This window comes from Suricata suricatta, chromosome 9, assembly GCF_006229205.1.
Source record: "Suricata suricatta isolate VVHF042 chromosome 9, meerkat_22Aug2017_6uvM2_HiC, whole genome shotgun sequence".
Taxonomy (NCBI): domain Eukaryota; kingdom Metazoa; phylum Chordata; class Mammalia; order Carnivora; family Herpestidae; genus Suricata; species Suricata suricatta.
Genome location: NC_043708.1, coordinates 68636196 through 68663097, shown reverse-complemented (window position 1 = coordinate 68663097; position 26902 = coordinate 68636196). Strand labels below are relative to the sequence as shown.

The following is a 26902-nucleotide window of genomic DNA, read 5'->3' as shown; positions in this document are numbered from 1 at the left end:
AATTTATACTTAATAATGACTACATGTGTGATGCACTTGGCACTCTACACATTCCTGGTGAAAATGCAAATTGATACCACTTCTCAGAAATCTGTTTGGCATTATATGCTGAGGCTGAAGACATATATTCTCTTTGACCTTGGTATACACTTAAAAGCAATGTGTAAGTATAGTCACCAAATGACCTGTACAAAAATATTCCTAGCAGCACTATTGTAGTAACCAAAACCTGGAATTCTAGATGTTGATAAAAACAGAATAACTGTAGTACAATATTTAGAACAGGATCCTATTTAGTAACAAGAATGACAAATTACAGCTACATGCAACAGGGGTGAACCAATCTTACAAAAAGTATTAACCGGAGTAAGCCATGTACTAACTAGCACATACCCTAAGATTGCATTTATGTAAACTTCATAGACAGGCAAATCTAATCCATGGTGCCAGGAACCAAAACAATGGTTATCCTTGAGGGGGAGGGTATTGTAGGAAGGATGCAGGGAGCTTCTCAGGAGTTGGTAGTGCTTGGTTTCTTGATCTGGGTGCTGGTTACACAGAAGTGTTCCCATTGTGAAAATTCATTGAGCTGTACACTTAGAATTCGTATGTGTTTCGCTATGTAAATATAAATAAATTAAGAGATTAGCAATCAATTGTACCATCTATGCCTTATGTGGATTCTAATTAGAATTTTCTACACACACACATATGTGTATGTATGAAGTATTGTCTTATGTATATTTATTTATATGTATGTATATATTTATACATATATCTATAGATATATGTATCTATTTATAGTATAATTCAGAGTGTAAAAATTTGAACTGTAAAAAATATCTATTTATATCTATTAATTATATGTACAGTTCATTCAAAATTTTATACTCTTTGAATTCTTATATATCAGAGATAAATATACAAGAGGCAATTGGGAAAGTTCAACACTGACTTGATCTGATCACATTAAGGAATTTGTTGTTGTGATGTTGGTAATTTGTGCTTTTTAGAAGTCTCTGTCTTTTAAATATATACATATGGAAATATTTAAGGATGAAACTAGATGATTTACACAAGAATAATTCAGGGAGAGGAAGCAGATGGGAAATAAATGCAGTATGACTAGCCAGGTGAGTTAACTGTCAAAACTGGACAATGGGCACATGGGGTTTACTACGCTATTCTCTCTACTGTTGCCGATTTATAATTTTCCATAAAAAGATTTAAAAAACATTAAATACTTGGAAAACTCCATTAAGACAAATAATAAGCTTATGTCAAGCCTCTAGATCAAGTGGCCTATTGAAGTAAATGCACATAGTTAATACACGTCAGCATAAGCATAGTCATCATCTATTATATATGCCTGTTATTAGTATGGCCTTTTCCCATAAACCTTTTCTAAACTTCCATAAAGTTCACTCCTAAAATTTCACACAGCTAAATGCAAATGTGAAGGATGTTAAACCAAATATCATTTTCTATTTCTCTTTTTGAGGTATTCTAGAAAAAACTGAATCTGAAGTAGCAGAAATGTAACTACTCATGCTCTGCAAGCAGAATTAATGTTCTGAATCATGACAACATAGCCCCAACCCCACAATTAAAACTCTCTTTAAAGTTCTAGGTTGAAGGATGTTACAGTATTGTTATTCGAGGGGGAAAATTACATTAGGAACCAGGTAAGTACCTCTTCTAACTGAACACAGGTGGAGAAAGGACTATTTTCCCTCTTAGTTTGCTTAATGCTCTCAACGTATTTTGTCCAACAAGCAAAACCAGAAAAGATGTGACCATGGGGCATTCTGGCTTAGAGGAGGAAACCACATGATAAAGCTCCTAAGCATAAAAAGATACCCCCAAACATACTGTATTTCTTCATATATTTGTGAGCATATGCAAAGCATTCAATATATACACATGTTCCTGCCTGAATTTCCACTAAACTCCTGACAGAGTATTTTGTACCTCATCTGGCATTCCTTTGGGTCAAAAGGAATGGGCTCGTTGAAATCTCGAAAATCTTTGGTAACAAAGAATGTTAGAGGGAAATGGCCTGTGCTTGTCACAATAAATTATCACAAACTGAGTGGCTTAAAGCAACCTAAGTTTATTTCCTCACATTCTGAAGGCCAGAGTCCAAAGCCGCCATGACAGTAGGCTGTGGTCCTGCCACAGGCTCTTGGGAAAACTCTGTTCCTGGCCTCTTCCAGCTTCTGATGGCTGGTAACACTCCTTGACTTGTGGCCACGTCACCCAATCTCCTCTGCCTCTGTCTTCACGCGGTCTCCTCTGTGTGTCTGATCTCCCTTTGGTGCTCTTCTAAAGACACATGTGATGTTATTTAAACCCCACCAGATAAGCCAGGGCAATCTCATCTCAAAGTGCTTCATTTTATTGCATCTGTAAAGACGCTTTTCCTAAATGAGGTAAAATTAACAGGTTCCTGGCACGAGGACGTGGGCATATATTCAGGCTTACTCCAATGTCCCTCAGTCACCCTTTGTGTGCTATGCTATAGTCATTAGGGGCCTTCCATTTTTCAAGTTGTCCTGCTGTCTTCCGCTGCAGGGAGCAGTGCCTGCCTGTAGGCCCTGTTGTGCCCACCTGCTTTCCAGCAACACCCGTGAACTCCTCTCCAACCCGCACATCTGAATTTGCCACCCATTTCCTGCTGAAGACACTAAGCTGTGCTCTGTGCTCTCCTTCAGAGAAATCAACTCTGTATTTTGTAGTTGATGATTTAATTGATGGCACTCTCTCTCCACCACTTAAATGCTGCAAAAGCAGTTATGTTTATATTTGTCCAAGCAGTTATGTTTATATTTGTCCACGTAAGATCTCAATAAATATTTACTGAACGGATGAATAAAACCGACTCGGGCTAAATGGCCGTAAGGGTCAGAGGTGCTGACACTAATAGTTGAGGTCAGCATCTTCTTCAAAATGGACATAGGAAAGGCTAGGTACCTGCAAATGTTACAGTGATAAGTACCACTTGCTCTTCCTGGGAGGGGTGTGGGTGGCACTGGGGGGGGGGGTGGAAGAGAGAGCTCCCAGGGTGGGCTGAGGATCCTTGCAGGGGCTGCCAGCTCACCAGAAGAAGGGGGACATGGAGCTGGTCACCCACCATCAGAGATGAAAGTGACCAGTACTTTTCTACAGAAAACAGGCTCACCTAACATCTCTGGCATGTGTGTGAGGGGTTCTAGAATCCTGTAAGATTATTCCAGCTCCTTAGCTAAGGTGACACCAGGGGACATAAAATTTCATTTTACAGAGTGTGGGACCTAATGAGTAGCACTGTTGTGTTTCTATTTTGTCTTAAAATGGGTTTGGTTAAGCGAGGCGGGGGCGGGGGGCAGCTGCAGAAATCCTGAACTGTTCTGCATGATGGAGGGGGACCGCAGGCAGGTAAAGAAGGCTCATCTGAGTAGAGCCCTACATGCTTAATAAAAAAGCATTTCAGAGAAAAGTCCCTTGAGGCAGTGCAGCCAGGGCTCTGGGGAACAGAGTACTGCATTAGCCGTTGGTGTATAAGGTGCCAACACTCCCCGCTCTGCTAACCTGTTCACCATTGCCTTTCACTAAGTCAAAGAAGCACAAAGACCTGAATGTGAGCTGACCCTGGTGTGACCACAGACACGGACTGGGCAACGTGCATGACCTGAATGGTAAGAGGCCCGTGCTGTCTGGTTCCCACTGCAGTGCACCACCAGGGAGAATATGGGTCATATTTCCTATAAAGTGAGGTTGCTACAGGACAGTGCCACAGTGATGCTAAGAAAAAGGATCAATAGTGTCCCTTAGCTTCTGGTGAGAGAGAACTGAAGACTGGGACACAGCCTGACCCAGAAAGAAAAGGCTTTCGTAAACACTTCTGTCCAGGCATGGAGGTTTGGTGCTCAGGCTCTAATGATGGAGGACCTGGCTGAAATCACTGCTCCAGGATTTACTGGCTCTGTGACATGAGGCAAGTTAGTGAAACTCCCCAACACCTCACCTTCCGCATCTGAGGAAGGGGGTTAGCAAACACACATGCCTCTCTGGGTGGGGGTGGGGGGTATAAATGGGTTAAATCAGATCCTACATGTAGCTGCTAAGTCTAGTAACTGCCATATAATAAGTGTTCAGTTAATGTTAGCTATTTGCATTTTTGTCTCCATCTGAACATTCTTTCATGCTCAGTTATTGGTCTACAGCAATTACGGCGAAGGGCATGGAATTCCTTAGGAGGCCACCCCATTCCAAACAGTCAGAGGACTAGTGGTGTGCCCTGTAGACAGATGTTAAAGTGATCCATCTCCATGGGGCCACTATCCCACCTGCTCAGGGGGTCCCAGGTCTGATGCCAAAGCTTGCACAAGCCATGTATCCAGCTTCTTCTGCTCCAGCTGCCATGACAGCCATTCAACCTGTTATGGCTTCTCCATCTTCACCACACTAGTGGGAAGGAGAAGCCCTAAGGTTTATCACCTTTTCCTGATCTGGCTCTGCATCCTGGTGCCTCCTTTGCTGATGAGGACAAACAGGTTGGAATGTCAGTGCCGTGGCCACTTTGGGCATGACTGCAGGGCGAACTGAGAGCACAGAACTCTCACCACCAGGAACAATTTGGGACATTCAAGCCCAAGTGGCAAAGTGAAACTGGGGAGTCATAGTCCTCAGTGGAAGCGATATGGGCCTAAGGCCCATGGTGAGCAGTCGGTGGCCATGGTGACGGAGTCTGAAAGTGCTCCTCGAGGCGCAGCATGCGTCAGCCTGCCCAGGACCTGAGGGTCTGGCCCTGCTTGTTTTAGCAAGTTCTTCTCCACAGAGAGCGCCGGGGCTCTACACCAGCTGGGCGAACAGCCAGGAGACAGCGACCACAGGAGCAGCAGCTTCCTTTCAACAGCACCTGCTATGTGCTAGGAAATACACCGGGTGCTTCATGCATATTCACTCTAACCTTTGAACCACACCAAACACTCAGCTTTATTGCTGAGGAAACTAAAGCAGAGAGAGGGTAAGTAACCGACTTAAGATCACACAGCTGGTAGTCAGTGAGAGATTCAAACCTCAGTCTGGGTGATCCCAGGGCCCAAACTCTTCTTCCCACTACATATTACAGCTACTGGCTACGTGTGCCCATGCATATCCAAAAGTACAGGAGAATTTAATTTCCAACTGGCAAACACCTGAGTAATTGAACATGAAGAAAACATAACGCACTAGGTGTTTGGTCATGGGAGTCAAAGAAGAGAAACAAATCAGTGCACCTTAGAGAAGACTGGAGTTACATAGAAAAGAGTAAGATCTCGGGAAGGAGTTCACAGCACAGTGGCAGGAGCGGGCTTTGCCACTGCCTGCAGGGATGAAGGGAGAGCCACCTAGCGAGGGGCACAGTTGGCAGGCTACAGACTAAGTCCGCAGATGCAGCCTTTGGCTTTTACAGCATTTAATGGTAGAAGTAAATCCAAATGACTGGCCTTGATTTGCACAGAAGTGAATATGGAGAAACCAGAAATTGGTTTCCAGAAGTTTCTTTAACATGTTATCAAATTGCAGGGAATCCAGGCTCTTTGGGGACTGAACACACAGCTTAAAGCCATCCCTGAGTATGAACCTGCGAAAGCTGCCTGCTGCCCACTGGAGTGTAAGGCTCGCCACCCAAACAAAGGCATTTTAAGAAAAGAAAAACTGACAGGATAGCAGCTTAAAAACAAAACAGAACAAACATTCACACTAACAAGTGGGCGAGGGTCCGTGTGCTTTGTTTTGGTAACACGCCGGTTGACCATGCCTTCAAAACACAATGCTGAAACTCAGCTCGTAACAGGTCAAGCACTCATGCTGAGGTCAGGGCCACGGCACTCTGGCGGGGATCAACAGGGAACACAGCCATAAAGTAGTCAGATGTGCTTCCCGCTGCGTTCTTCCCCAAACCTACTGCTGCTTAAGCAGTCAGTGTATTTTTGGGGCTCTTCAGCAATCGAAGGATGGAGCTGCACTTTGCAGGAGCCCCCATATTCTGTGCTTAAGTGTCAACCAGAACTTGCTGAGGCCTGGGTGTGCCAGGCTCTTTACAGGTGGCTTCATTTAATTTCCACACTAGGCCTGTGAAGTCTGAGTTGTCCCTATTGTCTAGGTGAGGAAAGTGGTTGACAGAGGGTAGCTGCATTCTCTGGCCACAGCTAGAAAGGGATATGGCTGAGACCCAAATAGAGCTGTGTCTGACACCCGTCCTGCCCTTTCCCACACCAACACCTTCCTGCATATCTAATGACACTGAGTATTCAGCCTTCTCGCTTTCAATTCAAACTCCATTAGCTTGTTGCTCATTTGCTCTTCAGAAAAGATGAGTAATTTCCATCTTTACAATGAATCGTTTCATACAAGCCAATACGGCAGTGACAAAGCTTGCAATCAGGCTCCCAATGCGTGTCAAGTTCCTTGGACTAGAAACCATCTTTAGCCCGTCCAGAGAATTTCAATTCCTCTTTGAGGAATGTGCAGTCACCAGTTGCTTTCTTGCCTTTTCTAGTTCAGTCTCTGACAGGCGACTGATGACTCTCAATCCTTGTCACCATTGGAAGAATGCTTTCAAATGTCAGGTGAGGATGATGAGGAAATGAACATTTATTAAGCATTTATTATATTCTGGGCCAAGCACGGCTGTTTATGGATGTGTCCCCCATAATCTTTTTAGGCCTCACAATAGTCCTCCAAGACAGATATCTGTAATCATTTTGCATTAGTGATCACTGAGGCTCAGAGAGGCCAAGTGGTTCTCTCTAGATTATACAGCTCCCATAGCTAGTCAGGAGAGCCCAGATTCAAGGCCACACTTCTTTCTGGCTCCAAAGCCTTTGCCCTTAAGCTGAGTTACTTCTGATCACTTTGATGGTGGAAATGAAGAAGCATAGGTTATGTACACAGGACTATCACTTGATTGGCCACTTCTGGGCCTACGTCTTCCCCACTTGTTACTCTATATATGACGAACGAGGGCCTCCTATCAGAAGGGCTTCTGCAACTTCTCACCAATACAGTCTACCAGACTCGTCAGCGTGCACACAGAACTCTCATTGTTTCAAGACCCATTTGGCATTTAGGAAAATGATGCCCTCCAAAGCATCTCTCATAAAAGCCAAACTTGAAAGTTCTAATTGGGCTCATGAGATTAGGCTAAAATTAGAGTAAGCCAACTCACCAGTCTAAGTAAATCATTCCAGTCCAAATCCCATGTTTAAGACTGCACAGGCCAAAGTATTTACGACACTATAACTACGTTGTATAATGCCAAGTGCTGCACCCTCAAAAGGCTTCAAGTACCACCATCCTCTTCTTACCTTTAGGCAAAAATTAAACTGGTCACAGGGAAATTTAAACTCATTTCTGCAGAACTCTCCCCTTGCTTGTGACCTGCAAAGTCTTTCTAGTCCAGATTCAAAGAACTCATTTTATGGAGAAGAAGATTCCTTTCTTCCTCTGACTTCGACATTCACAAAGTTGAACTGGAGCTCAAAATAAAACTAGATTTTGGAAGGAAGTGAGTTTGAAATATTATGTAGAAAAATCTTGGCAAAAAGATCCCTATCATGTCACAGTCTTACAGCCAGTGAATTTTATCTGGAAGGCTGGCTAACAGTCATTAAAAAAAAAACCCAAAAAAAAAACCCCACCACAAATGCAGTTTCTGAAACTGAAGGAGGCATTCAAGATGTGAAATGCCCTTGGTTGTTAGTAAGTTGGTTTATGAAAATGAGTAATGGAAGTCTCCTAAGTGTCAAGTTGCATTTTTTTTTCTGTTAACACTCTTTGTTAAAACACAAAAACCAACAGTAGCCAAGTTAAATGACACCAAAGTCCATTTAGCAGGCTGATCTCTAAAAGTCAAGGTAAAAACTGTCACTGTAGAAAAAGGTTACAAGCAAGAGTCCTTAAGTATCAACACTGCACAAATGAATGCTTCCAACAGATACATAAGGAAATAAACACTATGGAGTAATGATCAAAACAGGATGCCCGGGTGTTTACCGTTTATCACAGTGGCGTGTGTCAACCCCAGATACAATGATCTGACAAGATATATAATGGTGGTAGTAAGTGCTCAATAAATGCTCTCCATGTTACTATCACCACTAGTTTTAGAGGGGATGCCACTTTCTGCAAATATGAATGCCCTCAGGGAAGGTATTGCAATTACATGCCAATCTTTAAAAGGTTTCGTAAATGGTACTGTTTTTCTAACAGATCACTGTGGAGGGACTGTGTTGGTAGAGGAGAAAGTGATTTCAGAGTGAGGGAACAGTGGCCAACCACGATGGGCTGCAAAAAGAGACTCTGAGAAGCAAAGGAGATTAGTACCTAACAGTAGTTGATCAGGATATGTGAAGTGAGAGGAGCAATACAGAAAGGCGTAAAGATAATCTCTGAAACACACACAGAAAATCAAATCCAATCTCAGAGCTGGGTTATTTCTAAAATCAAAAGTGATCTTTTCAATAGTTCCAAATTTCCAAGGAAAGGGCAGTGTTGTGATTTATGTGGTACATTTCAATGTCTTTTATAGAGCTAGTACAGTATTTGAATTTAAGTTCAAAAAATTTCATTCCCAAAGAAGGTCGGCATAACTGTGCCCTGAGTAAATGGTCTATATAACTCTTATATACGAAGTATAACCACTGATGAAGAAAAACACTTATGTACAAACAAGGAAATGCACTAGCTCCAACAGAAATGCTCACAGGGGAACCAAGAACTTTGCTATATCAGCAAAGAACAAGGCTCCCCTGGATGAATCAATAAATATCAGGTCCAGAAAGGAAATGTAGGTTTCCCTGTTTTAAACAGTACAAAAGGCCAAGAAGCTTCAGAACTAAATAAACCAGGCTCAACCTGATGTTAGCAGACTAAAAGCAAGTCACAAATGTTTACATCTAGTCCAAATCAAACCTAGTATTAAAAGTGAAACAAATAACTGTTTTGGCCACATTTCAGGTTCCAAAAGGAGAGCTCTCACAACGACCAAGTACTGAGCACTGTGACAGGCTCCTCGCCCCTTAGGATACTTAGTTCACACAGCAGCTGGCTGGCTCTCTACCTTGCAGAAGCCATGGAATGACTAGGGGTGTGTTGGGGGCCAGCGAGTGGGAATGAGGCTGATTCCAAAGGGCAGTTAATATGCTTACTGCTTTGGGCAACGGCCTCTAAAAGCTAGCGATTTTCGAACAGATTACAGTCCACTGGTAAGACTGTAGCAAAGGTTTCCATCCCCCAGAACTCTAGCTGGGGCTCTCCAACCACTTGTGACTATGCATTCTCTCAACAAAATATGTACGAGTATTAACTGCCAGCATATGCATAGAGCACTTGGCAATTACAAGCATACATGAAATATATAAATTAGAAAACAATTATATTTTAAATAGAAATTCTATTGTTTTCCTCTCAACCCAGTTGATTGGGTGGTGTACCACATTCAGAGACAATGGCATTTTGGCCTTTCCCCTCAAATACTCTCACTGGTCACTCTCCACTTTATGGAGCCCCATGCCCATAGGAAGTGACAGAGAAGCAGGGTAAGACTAAACACTTGGCCTTCACCCCTGAGCCCATGCCCAGTTCCTTATAACATTCAAACCCTAGAAGAAGAGGCACCACCACCTGCCTGATCAGGAGCCGACAGGCCCCTTCCAGGAGTAAGTGGTGTAAACTGTTCCCATAGTGACGTAAAAAGGAATGAGCACGGAGGTGTAGCTCAAATTCAGCTTAACCATGAACCCATCTTTCTCATCTAATCCGCTTCCATCAGAGTGGGTCCCAAGGCCAAAAACCACACTGGAAAGAAGATCTAAGCATGTTGCTGTCCTTCTTTTGCTTTATTATAGTTGTTCCATATCAGGCAAGCCATCCACCTGCTCTGGGCCTCATTTTCCATGTGAAACTTGGTGTTTGACTTTGGGGATGACTAAAGATTCTTGTAGACTTAAAATTGCACAGTTATAAAAGAAAACTTCCTAAGAAGTTCACTTCCCTCAGCCTATTAGCTCTATAGGTCCAAATGTGTGATCTGATAAATTGGGAATCAAATGGGAATCATTAATGAAATGCACTGACCTAGAAAAACAGCATGAGTATGTTTGTTTGACATTTACCACTTCTCCCATTCCTCATCCAACAACAACAGAAGATGTCTGATGAATTCATAAGTGAACCAGACCAAAAAAGATGAAGGAACTGCCTCTTTTAAGGTGCATTAGGTCTGACTATAGGTAAGACGAATACCTTCTTCCTCTCTTTCTCTGTAAACGTACACATACAAATACACACACACACACACACACACACACACACACACGTGAGCACATAGATCTGTAAATGCATATGGAAATCAAATAATGCCCTAGCCCTAATGGAAGCAGTCATCATATGTACAAAGAGAACTTGATCTAGAACTTGGTTACATATCACATCACAGGTATGGTTAACCTGTCATTAAGCACACAAAGTGCAATAGGATACTTTACTCTCAAGGAGTTCTGGCAGACTTGGTTTTTTTTTTTTAATTTTTAAAAAAGTTATTTATTTTAAGAGACAGCATGAGCAGGGGAGGGTCAGAGAGAGAGGGAGATACAGAATCTGAAGCAGGCTCCAGGCTCTGAGCTGTCAGCATAGAGCCTGATGCGGGGCTCGAACCCACGAACTGTGAGATCATGACCTGAGCCGAAGCTGGACACTTAACCGACTGAGCCACCCAGACGCCCCCAGACCTGGGTTTTGAAATAAGCTCATGCTGGTCCATGACAGAGCCCTGAGTGGAGCATGGTGTTGGGGTCCAGTGATCTCCTACCATCCCTGGCAAGGTGCATGGCTCCTCTGACAAGTATCTGTGTGATTCTCAATGTCCTCACCTATAAGATGGGTATTACCAAAAAATAAAATAAAATAAAGGCAAGACCAAGTTCCAATTCCCTTATTTCTCACTGTGACAATTGAAAAAACAAATATGCAGCAACAGATAAATGGAAAAATACTCTATGGCACTCAAAAATCCATTAAAATTATCTTTACAAAGAGTGGATAATAAATGAAAGTTTTTGTTACTGTGCTAAGTGAAAAATAGAGGACAAAACAGAATGTTATAGAGGGGAAGAATACTAAAAACCATGAAGCTGAAAAGCTACAATCATTATTTTTCCCATTGTTTTTCTTTTTTTAAAAATTTATTTTGAGAGACAGAGAGCGCGCATGTGAGCACACACTGGGGAGGGGCAGAGAGAGGGAGAGAGAGAATCCCAAGCAGGCTCCACACTGTTAGCACGGACCCCGACATGTCCTGACCCAAAATCAAGAATTGTCTGATGCTTAATGGACTGAGCCACTCAGAACCCCCCCCATTGTTAATTCGTTCGTTCTTTTTCTTTTTTTCTTTCTTTCATCAGTGGTACTTTCTTTTCTGATAAAGAACATATGTACATTTGTTAGGAGAAATATACTTAAACATTCATGGATCCAAAAACACAGTTGACTCTTACTTATCCACAAGAAGGAAAGGATTCGGACCTGAATAAAAACTTAGATAACTGCTGCTTACTCATATTAGCTGGAAAAACAGGGAGGGCCATTCTCAATTCTCTTAGATCTCAGGGAATCAAGGCTGGGCATAGCCTTGCCATCTCAGGCCCACTCGCCGAGCCCCTAGGCTTCTGAGAGCAGTGTGATTTGTTAAACTGAATACACACAATGAAATGGCAGTTGGGCACACAGTCTACAACCTAAGCCCCGTGGGACCCATATGTGGTGGATGAAAAGAATCTGAGCTAAAAGGGTGTAAGTGTGGGGGGAGGGCAGTATGAATATTCTCAGAGAGTTTTAATAAAAACAGTTTCCAATTTTTCCCTTGAAAGCCCTTTTTAAGGAAATGTAGAACTGAAATTGAGTCCTTTAAGAAAAGAGCAGAGGAAGTTTTGATAAATTCAATGCCATTAAATGGTCATTTATTCCTCTATAATATGAACTCTCTTCAGGAGAAACACTCAGGTACTTCACAAATTGGAGATAATAGCTTCGCACTGTACATTACGATGGAATCATTTATAAATTGTTCATTTTAGAGGATTCTAAACGCCTGAATAAATCAGGGAAATCTGTATTCTTTTTTTCCCAGTAACTGGACTGATAGGTAGAATAAAAATTCCTGCTCAGCAACCTGATGAATTCTAAGATGAAAAAAAAAAGACCACCCGGCAGCATCTTTGGGTGAATAACAGCAAGTTAAAAAAAAAAAAAAAAAAAGAAGAGCCAAACCAAACCAGTTCCAGCTGATAAAACCCAGAGTAAATGTGTGGCCTCCCAGCCCAGAGCTCCACCCCAGAAGGTGAGTCCTTATGCAGTCTCAGCAGGCTGGAATATGCCTGACCCCCACCCCACCCCCACCCCCACCCCACCCCCATCCCCGCCCAGGTGCTCATCCATTCCACCTGGGACAGAGAGGCGTCTAGAACACGGCCCCTACCCTCTAGGGGCCGGGAGTCTGGGGAGGCAAACAGAAAGCAAACTGACAAACAATCCAGCAATACTAAGTTACGTGCTATTACAAATATGACACGGGAGGCCGGGGAGAAATGAGCTCAAGTTCAGAGCACAGTAACTGGTCATTTATTCCTCATGGTACTCGACAACCTGGAAACCTCACTGTCCTTGTGGTTATTTATGTAGTTTCTTGTGGAAAATCCTGCATAGGGTGTAGCACAGCTGTAACTGGGATGGATTCTGGGATATGAGTATCACGCATATTTGTTCTCTCTGTCTCTAAAGGAAGGGTAACAGGAAAGACTTGGGCAAATAAGAACCTGATCTGGGCTCAAAAGCTGGGTCCACAGGCGTTTGTACCAGCCTCTCCCACTTCTGCTGTTTGCTTAAAGTGCACTTGACTGACCCTAGAGAATGTTTTGTTTTATTTTGTTTCAATTTGTCTTTTGATCCACTGAAGGTAGATGTAGGAAAATAACATCTCCCATTTCAGGGACAGGAACTCCATCAACGGAGCCAGTTCTAACTCCTCACAAAGTTGGATAAAGAGGCCTCAATACAACAACTTCAGCATCTAGTAAGTATATCCAGCACGGTACAAATACCCATGAAATCAGAATGGAAGTCTTTAGACTCTCAGAAACAGAAATGTGATGTGCACTGCCCTCCCCCCCATTTCTAGCTGGGGGTGTGTGCACGATAATTTTGGAACACAGATTAAGAGGAGTTTGGTTTAGGAATCGGGAGTCAGGATGAGTGTGAGATCCCTAGCAGGGGTGGGACAAAGAGGGGAGGGGAAGGGGAAGACGTATGGACAAGGAGGGAAGAAACTGCCAAGGCAATTCTGGGTTGGTTTTTTGTCTCACATGATGTGGGTCACAGAAGCCTGTCACTGACATGTATTAAGACATTTTCTAAACTGCAGATGAATTAGCTTTGTCGGGTAAGAACCAGTGGATGTCCCATTTGATGACAAGATAATGACAAGATTTTGACAAGATCATTTACTCAAAGCTGTAGACCTTACACACACACCTATATAGTTCAGTTATCTTCAAAAAGTCCTTGGGATGGATGGATATGTATATATATAATTTTCCATTTTACAGATGAGAAAATTGAGTCTCAAGGAGTTAATACAGCCAGTAATTTGCCCTACATCAGTCTTATACCTAAGCCTGTGCTTTGTAACTGTTTTGGGCTAGAAGAAAACAGGGAGCAACAGTGACTGGTAGCATCCCAGGGCGCCTCTGACTACAACTGCTGACCAGTGAAATTCTGATGATCTTCACCTTGTAATACGACAGCAAAGAGCACTGACCTCGAAAAGCAGTAACTGAGGGGCGGCTGAGTCAGGTGCACATCCAACTTCAGCTCAGGTCATGATCTCATCATTTGTGGGTTCGAGCCCCGTGTCAGGCTCTGGTCTGACAGCTCAGAGCCAGGAGCATGCTTCAGATTCTGTGTCTTTCTCTCTCTCTGCCCCCTCCCTCTCTCTCTCTCTCTCTCTCTCTCTCAAAAAAAATAAACATTAAAAAAATTAAATTTTTTTTATGTTTTTATTTTTGAGAGAGAGAAAGAGACAGCGTGAGCAGAGGAGGGTCAGAGAGAAGAGTCACAGGATCTGAAGACAGGCTCCAGGCTCTGAGCTACTGGTCAACACAGAGCCTGAATTGGGGCTCGATCCCATGAACTGTGAGATCATGACCTGAGCCGAAGTCGGACGCTTAACCCACTGAGCCACCCAGGCGCCCCTAAAAAAATTTTTTTAAGTGGTAACAGATAACCACCACCACCAAACAAGGCATCTGCATGGATTACAATCCTGCCTTCTTGGTCGGGGGCTGCTAGGTACACAGGGCCTTGCCAGCCACGTTCCAGAAGGAGAGCTGCTTCAGTCTGCCCTCTCCCTAACCAACGCTTGCTCTACCTTTGCAATTAGTCAATATCAATCAAAGTGAACATAACTGAATCAGCTGTGAAATTCCTGCTCTTAACAGTGGGCTGTGTGGTAGGAGAGCACACAGATGGAGTTTCCTTTTTAAATGAAATGTTTTGGCACTAGCCTCTGTCAAGAGTTTTCCCTTGTTTCCATCTGGCTTTAGTACTGGAACGCATACATGAGAGAATGGAAAAAGAAAACTCCGTTGGCGTGCTAAACCACTAGAAAAGCTCAAGTGGTTGACAGCATATCCTCTAAACCCTCAGAGATGAAAACGCTTTGCTCAATCAAGGAATGCTGCCACATTGTTTCTAAGGAAGGGGAGAGTGCTGTTTCAGACCCAGCCCCATCCTAGAAAACAGCCGAACAAGCACGCCCACTGTGCACGGAGATGGGCCCAGAGGGGCGGCTCAGCCCATCGCCCTCAGGCTCTGGGCCTGCACGGAGCGCTTACCCCCACTTCAAGCCTCCGCTGCTTCATCTGCAAGGCAGAAGCCATGTCACAAGACCGTCGTGAGGATTACTTGAGATAATACCCGTGAAGGGCTTAGTTATCCATTTTTGGCATCTCCTGTTCACCAGGCTTTAGAAGACACACATATTATTGCCACCAGTTTTCACAGGAAGAGCTCTAGAACCATTAAGGAAGCTCTAAAAAAACTTTGAAGGCATCCACTTTTTTCTATTACATAACTGAACAAAACAAGTGCCTACAAGGCAGTGTTCTGTCAGGCGCCTCTCAGAACTCCCCCGGGAAATGCATTTTCTCTAAGAGTCAAGTACATCCGCTGTCATTCAGATAGGCTTTATGAAGAGTCAGGTTATTGGCATAGAGGACTGTCGCCACCCAGCCAAGACCAACCAAGGCCAAAACCTGTAGGAAAGTGGAGTAATAGCAAGACATGATTATCACTGAAGTTGTGTAAGGGGGGTAAGAAAAGAAGGTTGGTTTGAGACTTTCTCTCTCAGAGAATTCTTACGTGGGGTGGTGGGGGAAACACAGCACCTAAGGGGCTACAGACCTACAATCACACTCCCTGGGTTCAAATCCCCGTTTGGGATCTTGCCCCATATGCTGATCTTGGGCAAGCTAATTTACTTCTCAATGCTCAGTTTCCTCATCTACAAAATGAAGACCGTACTGTTATCTACCTTGTAACACTGCTGTAAGGATTAAATAGGTTATATATATAAAGAGCAAAGAACCACATCCCATATAGGAACTTAATACCATCAGTACTACTAGTATTATTACTATCATGAATTCAAAGGTAGGCGTGGTGCCAACCTAATTGTATTGAGCACTGAATCATGTGTTAGGTATATGGCAGGTGCTGTACTAAAGGTTATTTACTATTTATTTATTGTTTAATGTGTATTTATTTTTGAGAAAGTGCAAGTGGGGGAGGGGAAAGACTGAGAATCCCAAGTGGGCTCTGTGCTGACAGCAGAGAGCCCAATGTGGGGCTCGAACTCGCAAACTGTGAGATCATGACCTGAGCTGAAGTTGGATGCTTAACTGACTGAGCCACCTAAGCACTCCTATGCTGAAGGTCATTTAAAATAAGACCTGGGGGCACCTGGGTGGCTCAGTCGGTTAGGCCTCCGACTTCGGCTCAGGTCAGATCTCACGTTCGTGGGTTTGAGCCCCGCGTCAGGCTCTGTGCTGACAGCTAGCTCAGAGCCTGGAGCCTGCTCCCTGTTCTGTGTCTCCTTCTCTCTCTGCCCCTCCCCCTCTCATGCTCTGTCTCTCTCTCTGTATCAAAAATGAATAAAACATTAAAAAAATTTTTTAAATAAGACCTGGTGGCAGAATCTACTGGGCCAGAAGACATTTCAGAAAACCCTCTCTCTACTTTTAAGTCCACCTAACCAAGGATTAATGTTACAAATGTTTTAATCAAATGTGTCTATGCACGTACACAAAAGAACCAAATTCCCAATATAAAGTATAATAGAGGATACTTCATTTTTATAAAATAAAAGAGGATCTAGAAAGAATCATAATTAAGGCACTAGAAATAACTTTTTTATTGCACTGTCTTCAAGAGCTACTTAAAGTTTTATGGCTGGATTTACATGTTAAATCTCTACAATAATGAGAGAAGAGACTTACCCTGATGCATATTACAAATGCAGGAGAGTCTATTAGTCAATAACCTCAAAAATTATAGCAAGACTATAGGTCAAAACTGTTCAATGTCTTACCAGTTTTAAAGGACTGGGGAGGAATCTACTCCCTGAAACATGGCCCTCTCGGGGCAGCTGGTGGCTCAGTTGGCTGAGCATCCAACTTAGGCTCTGATCATGATCTCATGGTTCGTGAGTTTGAACTCCAAACCAAGTTCTCTACTATCAGCACAGAGCCCACTTTGGATCCTCTGTCCCCCCTCTCTCTGCTCCTCCCCCATTGGTTCTCTCTTTCTCAAAATAAAAAAATATAAACTTAAAACAAAACAAAACACAGTCCTCTCTAAACCACACCGTCTTGTGACCTAAGTCAGAAGAAATGAGGAACTGTGGCAGTTCAAGCATGGCCACTGGGGTAATAAGGACTGGGTGGATTTCCCGGTCTATTACTTCCAAACTGGTGGCTCTGGGATGGCATGGATTCTGATGAACACTAGTTCCTTTGTCTGTGAAATGAAGACCATAATACCCAATGATGGGGATGCTGTGAGGATTAATTTGAATTACAAGAAATAATATATATAAGACTAATGATATTTATTTTTCTCCATAATTTTCTAAAAGATTCACAGTTTTAGTAATATGTACTACTTCTATACAAATTATAAATACATATTTATTGTAGTTGTTTTGTATTTCTTCTTTTACTATGGATATGTCTGTAAACCTCTGAGTTCAGAGTGGATTTTTTCATTTTCCTGGATAAAAACCTCTTGGAAAGTTAACTCACTTTTCCTAAAAGAATCATTTCCATCAAGGTCAAATTTCATTTGTCTTGTATTCTTCCCATCTCTCTTTTCTAATATTTACAGACCTTGAGATGAGATCCAGTCAGAATTAGAAAGTGGATGAAAAGAATTTTTTCTATGCCAGCCTGCTGACAATTAACTTTGCTTACCCTAATTCCAATAACAACCAAAAAAAGAATGCTCTCAAACCCTCATAAATGCTTGAAGTGTCCATTTGGATTATTAACAGCCTGAATTTCTTCCTACATGACATGTAAGACATAAGAATGAGATGTGGTATAAAATTTCCAAAGGGTTCAGAATCCTACAACCTCAGATGCCAAAGGAATGTGGCAAGTGGATAAAATGAAGCCAGAAAACTGCAGAGGGTTGAACATGGTTATGAAACACAAAAGGCCATGAAGTGTTTTTTGGATAGAGTGGAGTAAAAAATGTACTGTTAGGTCAAGCATACCAACAGGGCAACCCAGAGAAGAACCCACCAACATTATGAAACTTCTCAACCTTGGCTTCAGTATCTTCAAGATGACACACGTTCAAAATACAGTAAGTTTTACCATTCCCTGCGGGTGTTCCTGCGGTAGTACCTAGATCTGGATTTTGAAAAGTTTTCAAGATGATTCTTAAGGAACATGTAGGAATGGTAACCGCTGAGATGAAGAGCAGTATGACCAGTTTCTAGCCTGTTCCATGTAATGACCTTCCTTGGGGATCCATTCACATAAGCTATTTCATCAAAGATCATTCAGACATATTTTTTTTTAAATAAGAAAATTTTGCTCTCTAAACATCTAAAATCATCTTCAAAAGATTAAGATTTTGTTTCAACAGAAGAGGTAAAAGAATGTATTAATCACTAAAATTAAAATTTATTCACACTCCTTTTTATTGGGACAATGAGTAGCAGCCAAGGAAAGATTTTTATCCATTTATGGATGTGAAGGCCAGCATTATGCACTGAATATATGAATTAAAACAGGATTGGGAAAATAGATTTTAGGCATGACATTATGGAATGTTCAGTAGCTAACGGGCCTCTACTAATAAACTGGTTTTTAACTTCTTAGCATGTTTCTAGTTTTGTTTTATAGACCCAAGTTTCACAGGAGGGGCAACCAATCACAGAAATTATTGGGGTGGGGGAGCTTGTGTTATACTTTGAATGAGTTAACAGTTCTAAATTTTAAAGTCTAAAGTATAATCAGATATGTAGTAAGCCACAAATTTAAACAGCATCTTCTATTTAAACACAATGGATAGTATTTCTGTCCTTGGCAATGTGTCAGGTGCTATAAGGCACTTAGAATGCACTGACATTTACATCATATAGATTCAAGCATAGGTTTACCTGCTACACAGCAGCTTCTGTGTGAGGTCTCAAAAAGGCTCTCCAGGATAACTTCCATTTATAAGAAGGAGAGGGCTAGTTTCTGTCCTTATAGGAGGAGGCTGGAGATATAAGAAGGTTAATAAATTCTTTTTTTAAGTTTATTTATTTATTTTTGAGAGAGAGAGAGCAGGGGAGGGTCAGAGAGAGAATCCCAAGCAGGCTCCACACTGCCAGTACAGAGCCTGATGCAGGGGTTGATCTCACAAAGTGTGAAATCATGACCTGAGCTGAAACCAAGAGTCAGACGCTCAACTGACTGAGCAGCCCAGGCACCCTGAAGGTTAATAAATTCTTACAATCACCCCACCAGTGACTCTGTAAGAGGTTTTTTTTTAAAAAAAAAATAGACTTTGCTGATATATTTACATATAATAAAATGTACCTATTTTTAGTGTACAGTTTGATAAGCTGTGAAAAAGATATACACCCAAATAGCCATCATCTTAATCAATCATCTTAATCAACATATGCAACACTTACACTGTCACAAAAAATTCCCTCATGCCCCTTTACAGTCAATCCTTGACCCCAACCCTGTCAGCCACCAATGGGCTTTCTGTCACTATAGCTTAAGTTCTGTCCATTCTAGAATTCCATATAAATAGAATCATACAGTATGTATTCTTTTCTTTTCTTTCATACAACATATGGCTTTTGAGTAATCCATGCTGTTGCATGTACTGGCAATTCATTTCTTTGGGAGTATTCTACATATAGAAAATAATTTGTTCATTCACATGGAGATGGACACTTGTGTTCTGATTATTGGTTATTATAAATGAGACCGTTACCAACTTCCATGTACATGTCTTTATGTGGACATGTTAGTTTTTTTTAATTTCTCTTGGGTAAATTAAGAATAGAGTCGTTGAGTTAGAGTGCATGTTTGAGTTTACAAAACACTGCCAAATTGTTCACCAAAGTAGTTGGTGAACATTCCCACCAGCAAAGTATGAGAGTTCAAACTCTTCCGCATGCTTGCTAACACTTGATATTATCTGTCTTTTTAATTTTAGGCATTGCCAAAAAGAAAAAGTGGAAACCAGGCTTTGAGAATGCAAATAACCAAAGTATTCAGTAAATAAATGTCTGCACCCCATCCAAGACGCCATTTGGGAAGTCCAATGAGAAACATTAAAATTCTATTCCGAGGCTGCACGAATGAACTGGAGAGATTATTTCTCTCCTTACACAATCAAAGCTAAATAACCCAAGAAAGATCATCTTACTTCCCCTGCTCCAACATCTTTCTGGATTCCTCCAAAGGACATGCAATTCGCTCTGAAAACTGTAACTCTTCGGATCACAGGCTCACCCTCTCGGTTGTGAAATTTGCCAGACTCACACACACACAGACCAGTAAAATACACCGGATACACACAACACTCACGCTTACATGTGTGTGCTAGCAAGGTTTGAAAACTAGGATATTCTTCCCTAAAAAAAATTTTTTTTAAACTTTTTACACTGCTTGGAAAGTGGTTAAATATTATCTGCAGACGTTGCCCTAATTTGGACAAATCTTGCCTGTTCAAAATGGATAGCTGGTTTTCATCAACAAGAGTTGAAGAGCCTGGCCTCCCAGAAGGCGTAGGTGGTTCACACTAATAGCAGGAAGGAGGCTGTCATTCCAGGGCTCCGCTTTCACTGCACAGCTGCTTCCGTGAGCTGAGCTACAGAGGGTCATCCTGAGACCGAATGGGGGGGAAGGAGCTCCTCAAAATCCAGCGCAGTCTTTAATGAGGCTGCCCTTCTCTCGCCAGGATGCTCACTGCACACACACCACGTATTTCAGAACCAGGGTGCCCCTACTTTTCTCACAGCTCTGGGTTCTCCTGGCCAGGACAAATTCTCCTCACACCTGCTCTCACATCACTGAGTTGCTCCTCAAGCCTTTTCACAGTTAATAATTATGCTTATTTTAGTGAGTAGTTGATTGATGTCTACTGCTCCTTCCCCATCAAGCAAAGTAAGCTTCACCCAGCACCTAGAGTGCTCAGCACATAAAAAAAATACTTAATAAATATCTGAGAAATTAATTACTTGTCAATTAAAACATTACCTTATGCCTCTAAGCTTCACATAAGTTAGAAAATAAAGAAGGCTGCTCCTTTCTCAATTATAAGAAAAAAATTAAACTGCAAAAAACTTGGGTGTCAAAGTTGTTTGGTCGCCTCCGGCCCCAATTTCCATTAAACCATCTACTTAAATGTCAGGTCTACTTCATCAACCTATCCTCTTGTGATTCAAATCCATAAAAAGAATGATGATGAAGACTATCAGAACAAAATACTTTCCTCCATTAGAATGGAATTCTGCAAAAGCAGTTCTCATAGTTTCAGGCATGAAAACTAAAGTCTTGGTAATCTACAAGGGAAATGCAGTTCTCGGATAAGTGCAGGTCATTGTCTCCCAGGGCAGGGGAAATGGCTCCGCTATTTCCCAGCGACGAGGCAGGAAGAGAGTCCCTGCATCACCCATGAAGATTTGTGATCATAACAGGCTGAGTGTAGCATGTGCCTCAATTGCAAATAGAACTGCCATCTTTTCTAGTCAAAGGTATGTATTAGGCAAAACCATAGTGACTTCTAGACCATCCGTCTTTTCTTCAACTACCTGACTTCAGAGAATCTTAATGAAACACGGACGGAATAAAACTTAATAAAATTAAATTAGAGTCACTATGTGCCCATACTCAGCTCATGTTCAGCTCAGCCCAAACACAAAACACAATTCATCATCTTGCATTCTATTCACTATTGGTGCAAACAGAACGCTAGAATCAAAATTTAAGATTACAAAAATATTTTTAAGACCTGAATCTCATTAACAAAATACTAGGAAGGTATTAGGAAAGGTTACTTCTTTCTTCCACTTAGTCATTAGATATTAATTGAGCCCCTATTATATGCCAGCCACTGCCCAGCACACTGGGGGAATGCAAATGTCCTCCAATAATAACCAAACTTTATTAATCATATCCTAATTTAGAATTCAGAAGGAAAGACCAATATTTCACTCACACTCGTTTAAATAAAGGCTTTCCCCTAACCACTGAGAAGACATTCTTATCAAAAGGCTATGCTATCTTTCATTATAAACCAAGATACAGTCTTATCATTATCTTTACATATTCTTTCTGGAAAAAACCTATCTACACACTGAAATGAATTCTGATAAACTTAGAAGCTTATTTTTTTTAATCTAAAAATTAGTCCAAAAACCAAGTTTTATTCCCAAGCCATAAGTGAAGGAAAAAAAAAAAGATGAATTAAGGTAAGCTTCATTCTTCCATTGCCGGTTACAAGGAGTATCATCAGATTTATTACAAATGCCTCAGGTGTTCAGCTTAGTATTACCATAACTCCATGAAAAACTAATCCAAATTTTATCTCAAAAACTTGGTAGGAATCCATAGGAAGTCCCACACTCCTACAATCACAAGCAGAAAAAGAAAAAATATATACCAACAAAATTCTAAGCTTAATAAAATAAATGCCTCTTCCTGACAAGAGACGCTGTCAGGCAAAGCAATGATTTAGGTGCGGCCCCTACTTTCTCACATTCCCTAAGGTGTCTATATTTATCTTGAGACAAACTATTACTGATTATTGGAAACGGTTAAGAAAAAGAAACCCAGTGAAACTCAGGCTGTGGTAATGACAATTATCCAGATACCAGGAATTATCCTAAAGCAAAAAATCCTAGAGGAGAACCTGCTTTCTGTCAATTCCTAGTGAAGGAAAGTGTGGACGAACAAGTGTTTGTCAGCCCCTTAAGAAAAGCACTTCATGAACTGGAAACTACATTGAAAGTTGAACTTCATTCCCGTTCCCACACAAAGCAACTTCAAAAGTAGAGTTACCACTAGGAAATAAGGACCAGCGAGGACAACAAGAGAAACAGGAAACAAGACTAGAAGAGCTGATGTGTGCAAAGGATGCGTATACGACCCTCTTGGATACCTTAGAATTAACTGCTTTAAAATGAAGCTGTTTACATATTCTTAGGATCTGGTTTTCATTACCTGACAGGCAGATGTATGTTAAATATTCGCCTTGACCCCCAGTTGCCAAGAAAGGAATCTTTTTCTTTGTCCTCCTCTTGACTTGGACAGCTCCCAGCATCCTTTCATCAAGAGGTGCAAAAATTTCCTTGCTGATGGCAGACTTGGCACTCATTGCGGAACAATCGAGGAGGGCACACGGAGTTTTCTAAAGAAGAAAAAGAAAAAGGCAAGTTGAACGAACAATATTCTAAGGCTCCTGTGAGAGTGAGTAGCAAGTTGATTCGCAGGTGATGTAATTTTCAATTTGTAGTTTAAACTCTCGCTTGCTTGAAACGCACTGTAGAATCATTAAAAGCAAGGTCTGCACGTTTGTATTAACTGTGAAAAACACAAACAAAAAGGGAATACTGATGTACTCGCTGAAAATGTCAAATAGGATGTTAGGTTACACGAGCGGCACGAAATGTTATCTGGAAAGTGTGTCAATTTCTACCCCAACTGCCGGTAACTGGAGGGCGGTACACAACCCCCACTCCTATTCTGTAAGAAACAAGGTTCCGCACCTCCAGTTCCTTAAAGTCAAGAAGTTCTTTATGCTGTCTCAAATCTCCTTTGACTCTAATATAAATCCATTTCCCTAATTCTATTCACAGTGGAAATAATTATATCATCTTCTACATAATAACCATACATGCAACAGAAGACCTTTAATTTAATCGCCCATTAGGCTGCTTTAGATCACGCTAAATAATTAATCCTTATTTATTAGCCTCTTTTAGAGGACTCTATTGTCCAGGGCTCCTCTGCATATAGTTGCCATGCTCTGAACCCTTGACAAACTCTCCACATTTTTCTTCAGCCAGAGTGGACAGAGAATTCTAAAAAAAAAAAAAAAGAAAGTCTGACTAATGCCAAGTATTTTGGAAATGTTACCCGGCAGTGCCCACATGTTATGCTCCTGTGGGTAACTGGCAGCATGTGCCCAATAATTAAGAAGAAAAAGCAGTATGTTGCTGACTCACAATGAGTCCCTCCCCTCTCCCTGACACCAAACTCACATACATACAGCCCGTGTTATATTTAGTTTTCCAGAACTTATACCTCCCTAATGGTCTTAATTCCGCTTATCTGTGTCCATTATATTCAAGGTCAGTCTGAATTTTAACCCTATCCCCATCCAAAACCCTCACCGGCAACTTGATTAGACATTTTCTACCCTCCCATCCTGGTTACAGTCCGTATCTTAATCACTAACCAACATTTGGTTAACCAGCAATCAGAACGAAAGGTGCAGACAGGGCCTGTGGGTTCTGCCCAGTGTTCAGAGAGAGCTGCGAATGGGTCAACATCACAGCCAAGTACGGTCACAGCAGCTCAAAGAGTGGGTCAGCTGTAAAATTGAGCCCGCTGGCGAATACATACTACGTGCCATCTCTAGCCTCAGTATTAGAGACCCAAGGAATATTTAAGACGTGGTCCCTGTTCTCCTGGAGTTGACTGCTGACCTTGTCAAAGGTTTTGCTTTGTGAGGGAAAACCACAGGATCACCCTTCCCAATGCACGATTCACAAATGCTACCGACATGGCTATCCATCAGCAACTTTGTGGCAGAAAAGAGATATACTCGAAAAGAGCATTCCTCTGGTTTAAAAAAATGTCTCCTTCTTTCAATTTTGTAACAGAACAGGTTTTCTTGGTGGCAGCAAGAATAAAGAATACAAAGTGTTGCTCTCTATTACACCCATCTGCATCTCCACTATGTCTTGTACTGATCTATACCCAGGTCCTTCATGCTCTGATCCTAACATTCTCTCATTGCCACCAGGTTCCTCACACTGGCTGAAAACATGATGACAACAGTGCAGGGGGCCTGGTTTTCAACGTGCTGACCACGGACTAAGAGCCCTGCAATCTCCCCGAAGTTAGCCAACACAGCCTCTCCCCCAGGATGTACCCTGTGACTTTCCCACGCAGTGTGTTGTCATTTACAGGGACATTTCAAAAGCGAAAGAGAAAACAGGCCTCTCGCTTCTCACCCGCTGGGGACAAGTGCGAAAGTGAGCCAGTGGGAGCACCGAAGCTTCCGACGTTCTAGAAGCAATGCCGACAGCATGTCATGTCCCCAAACTCACAGGCATTCTCTGACCAGTGGATTGCCAACTGTGCTACGGCTTTTGCTTTCCTATCCTGGATTCACATTTTTCGAAAATTGTGGTTAAAAGAAATAAAAAGCTATCATTTTATTGTATAAAATCTGCCAGAAAAAAGAAAGAACATGCCTATTTTACCACACTCTTAGAAAATTCTGTTTTTCTTTTAAGAAACTGGTAAGACATGGAAATAACCTTTTACTAATTTTATATATATATGTATATATATACACACACGTATATATACATATATACACACACATATATACATATATATACATACATATATGTGTGTATATATATATACGTGTGTGTATATGTGTGTGTGTGTGTGTGTATATATATGTGTGTGTGTATATGTGTGTGTGTGTATATATATGTGTGTGTGTGTGTATGTGTGTGTGTGTATATATATATATGTGTGTGTGTATATGTGTGTGTGTGTATGTATATATATATATATATATATATATATATATATATACTGATATTCAGCCACCAAGAACAATAACAAACAAAACATGACAAAAACCAAGAAACATAAAACCAGGAACTTCACTGAACACAAGTTCTGGAATCAAAACAAACCTGGGTTCAAATTCCATCTCCAACACTGAAGACTGATATGTGCCTGGGCGAATCTCTTAAAATTCCAGACCCTCAGTTTACTAACTGCAACTTAGAGAGATCCTCACCCACCTCATAGAACTGTTCAAAGAATTAAATGAAACAATGCAAGCAACTCACTTATTCTAGGGCCTGAATCATAATAAACTCTTAAAAATAGAAAATTTTAATTAATTCTGCTACAGCATAAAAAATAAAAGGCCTTCTGAACGTGTAGAAACTGAGCAAATGTAGCCATCCATACCAGAAGGGATTTGTAAAAGAGAAACTCAACTTTACCAAAGCTTTTTCCTCATTCATAGTATGAAACTCTCTAAATATGGATACATGGTCTATTTTATGAAAGGCTCTGTATTGTTACAAGGATGATGAATTTATAGGCTTCATCCTCAGGAAACTCACTAGTAGGAGAATATTGGACACATTTTATGGGATGCGTATGCAATTACAGGCATGTGTAAATTTCTTTATTTTAATAAATTTATAAATTTTTATTTTAGAGACAGAGTGTGCATAAGCAGGGGAGAGGGGTGGAGGGAGAGAATGTGAGAGAATCCCAAGCAGGCTCCATGCTCAGCACAGAGCCTGATATGGGGCTCAACCTCACAACTGTGAGATCATGACCTGAGCCGAAATTAAGAGTTGAATGCTCAACTGACTGAGCCACCCAGGTGCCCCTGTGTGCATGTTTTTAACATCATCCTGGGAATGGGAATGTACAGTGGATCAGAAAGGAAAGAATCAGAAAGGGAAAAGGGTCCTGGTGCAGTTTTGTGGCAAAAATCTGCAAGAGTGCCTCTCAACCTGAAGACACGTCTGAATTCAGCATAAAAAGCTTTTTAAAAAAGCAGACTCCTGGTCCCCTCCTTTACACCCACCAAATTAGAATCTTGGCATTTGTGTTTTAAACAATTCTCTAACTGGTTTTCATGAAGCCATCCTGACGCCTACTTTAAAAATCAACAGCCTAACAAGGAAATGTGGATGGAAAGGAATGTATTCTTCGGAAAGAATACAGGAAGCTACAGGAATCTCCTCATTCAAGCAAGCAGCTTTATCAAGTCTTACATCTTGGTGGTAAATCAATGTGCAGCCGAAGGCCGGGGACCCCACTGTAAGAAAACGAGATGAATACAACACCTGTGACCACAGGTATTCTAGGCTACATCACAATGAAAGTAGCAGCACATGCTGCCCCCAAATAGGCCAGCCACTTCAGTATTTTGATTATTTGGGGCTGAAGGCATCCGAAAAGCAGCAAATGCGAGGAGAGGTTTTGTCTGAACTCCCCTAATCTGCCTAAAGACAGATCCTCCAAAAGGCACT

The 26902-nt window shown here is 41.6% G+C and overlaps 1 protein-coding gene and 1 long non-coding RNA gene across 3 annotated transcripts in view; one reads left to right on the top strand and one right to left on the bottom strand.

Moving 5' to 3' along the window:
* STXBP6 (syntaxin binding protein 6) overlaps positions 1–26902 on the bottom strand; it is a 246061-nt gene that overhangs the window by 145902 nt on the left and 73257 nt on the right. The window contains exon 2 of the mRNA XM_029951902.1: positions 22818–23004. Within this exon, the coding sequence (XP_029807762.1) occupies positions 22818–22971 (154 nt within the window). The 5' untranslated portion in view covers positions 22972–23004. The remainder of the gene's footprint in view (positions 1–22817; positions 23005–26902) is intronic.
* On the top strand, positions 140–20175 carry LOC115301898. 2 transcript variants are annotated; one of them, XR_003913344.1, is made up of 10 exons: positions 140–163; positions 1625–1685; positions 3596–3677; positions 4820–5008; positions 6527–6596; positions 10175–10259; positions 12155–12364; positions 13013–13096; positions 17464–17946; positions 19807–20175. It is a non-coding gene; the product is annotated as an uncharacterized LOC115301898 (long non-coding RNA). The 2 variants fall into 2 exon arrangements; XR_003913345.1 differs by lacking the exon at positions 1625–1685 and having other exon boundaries at positions 142–163.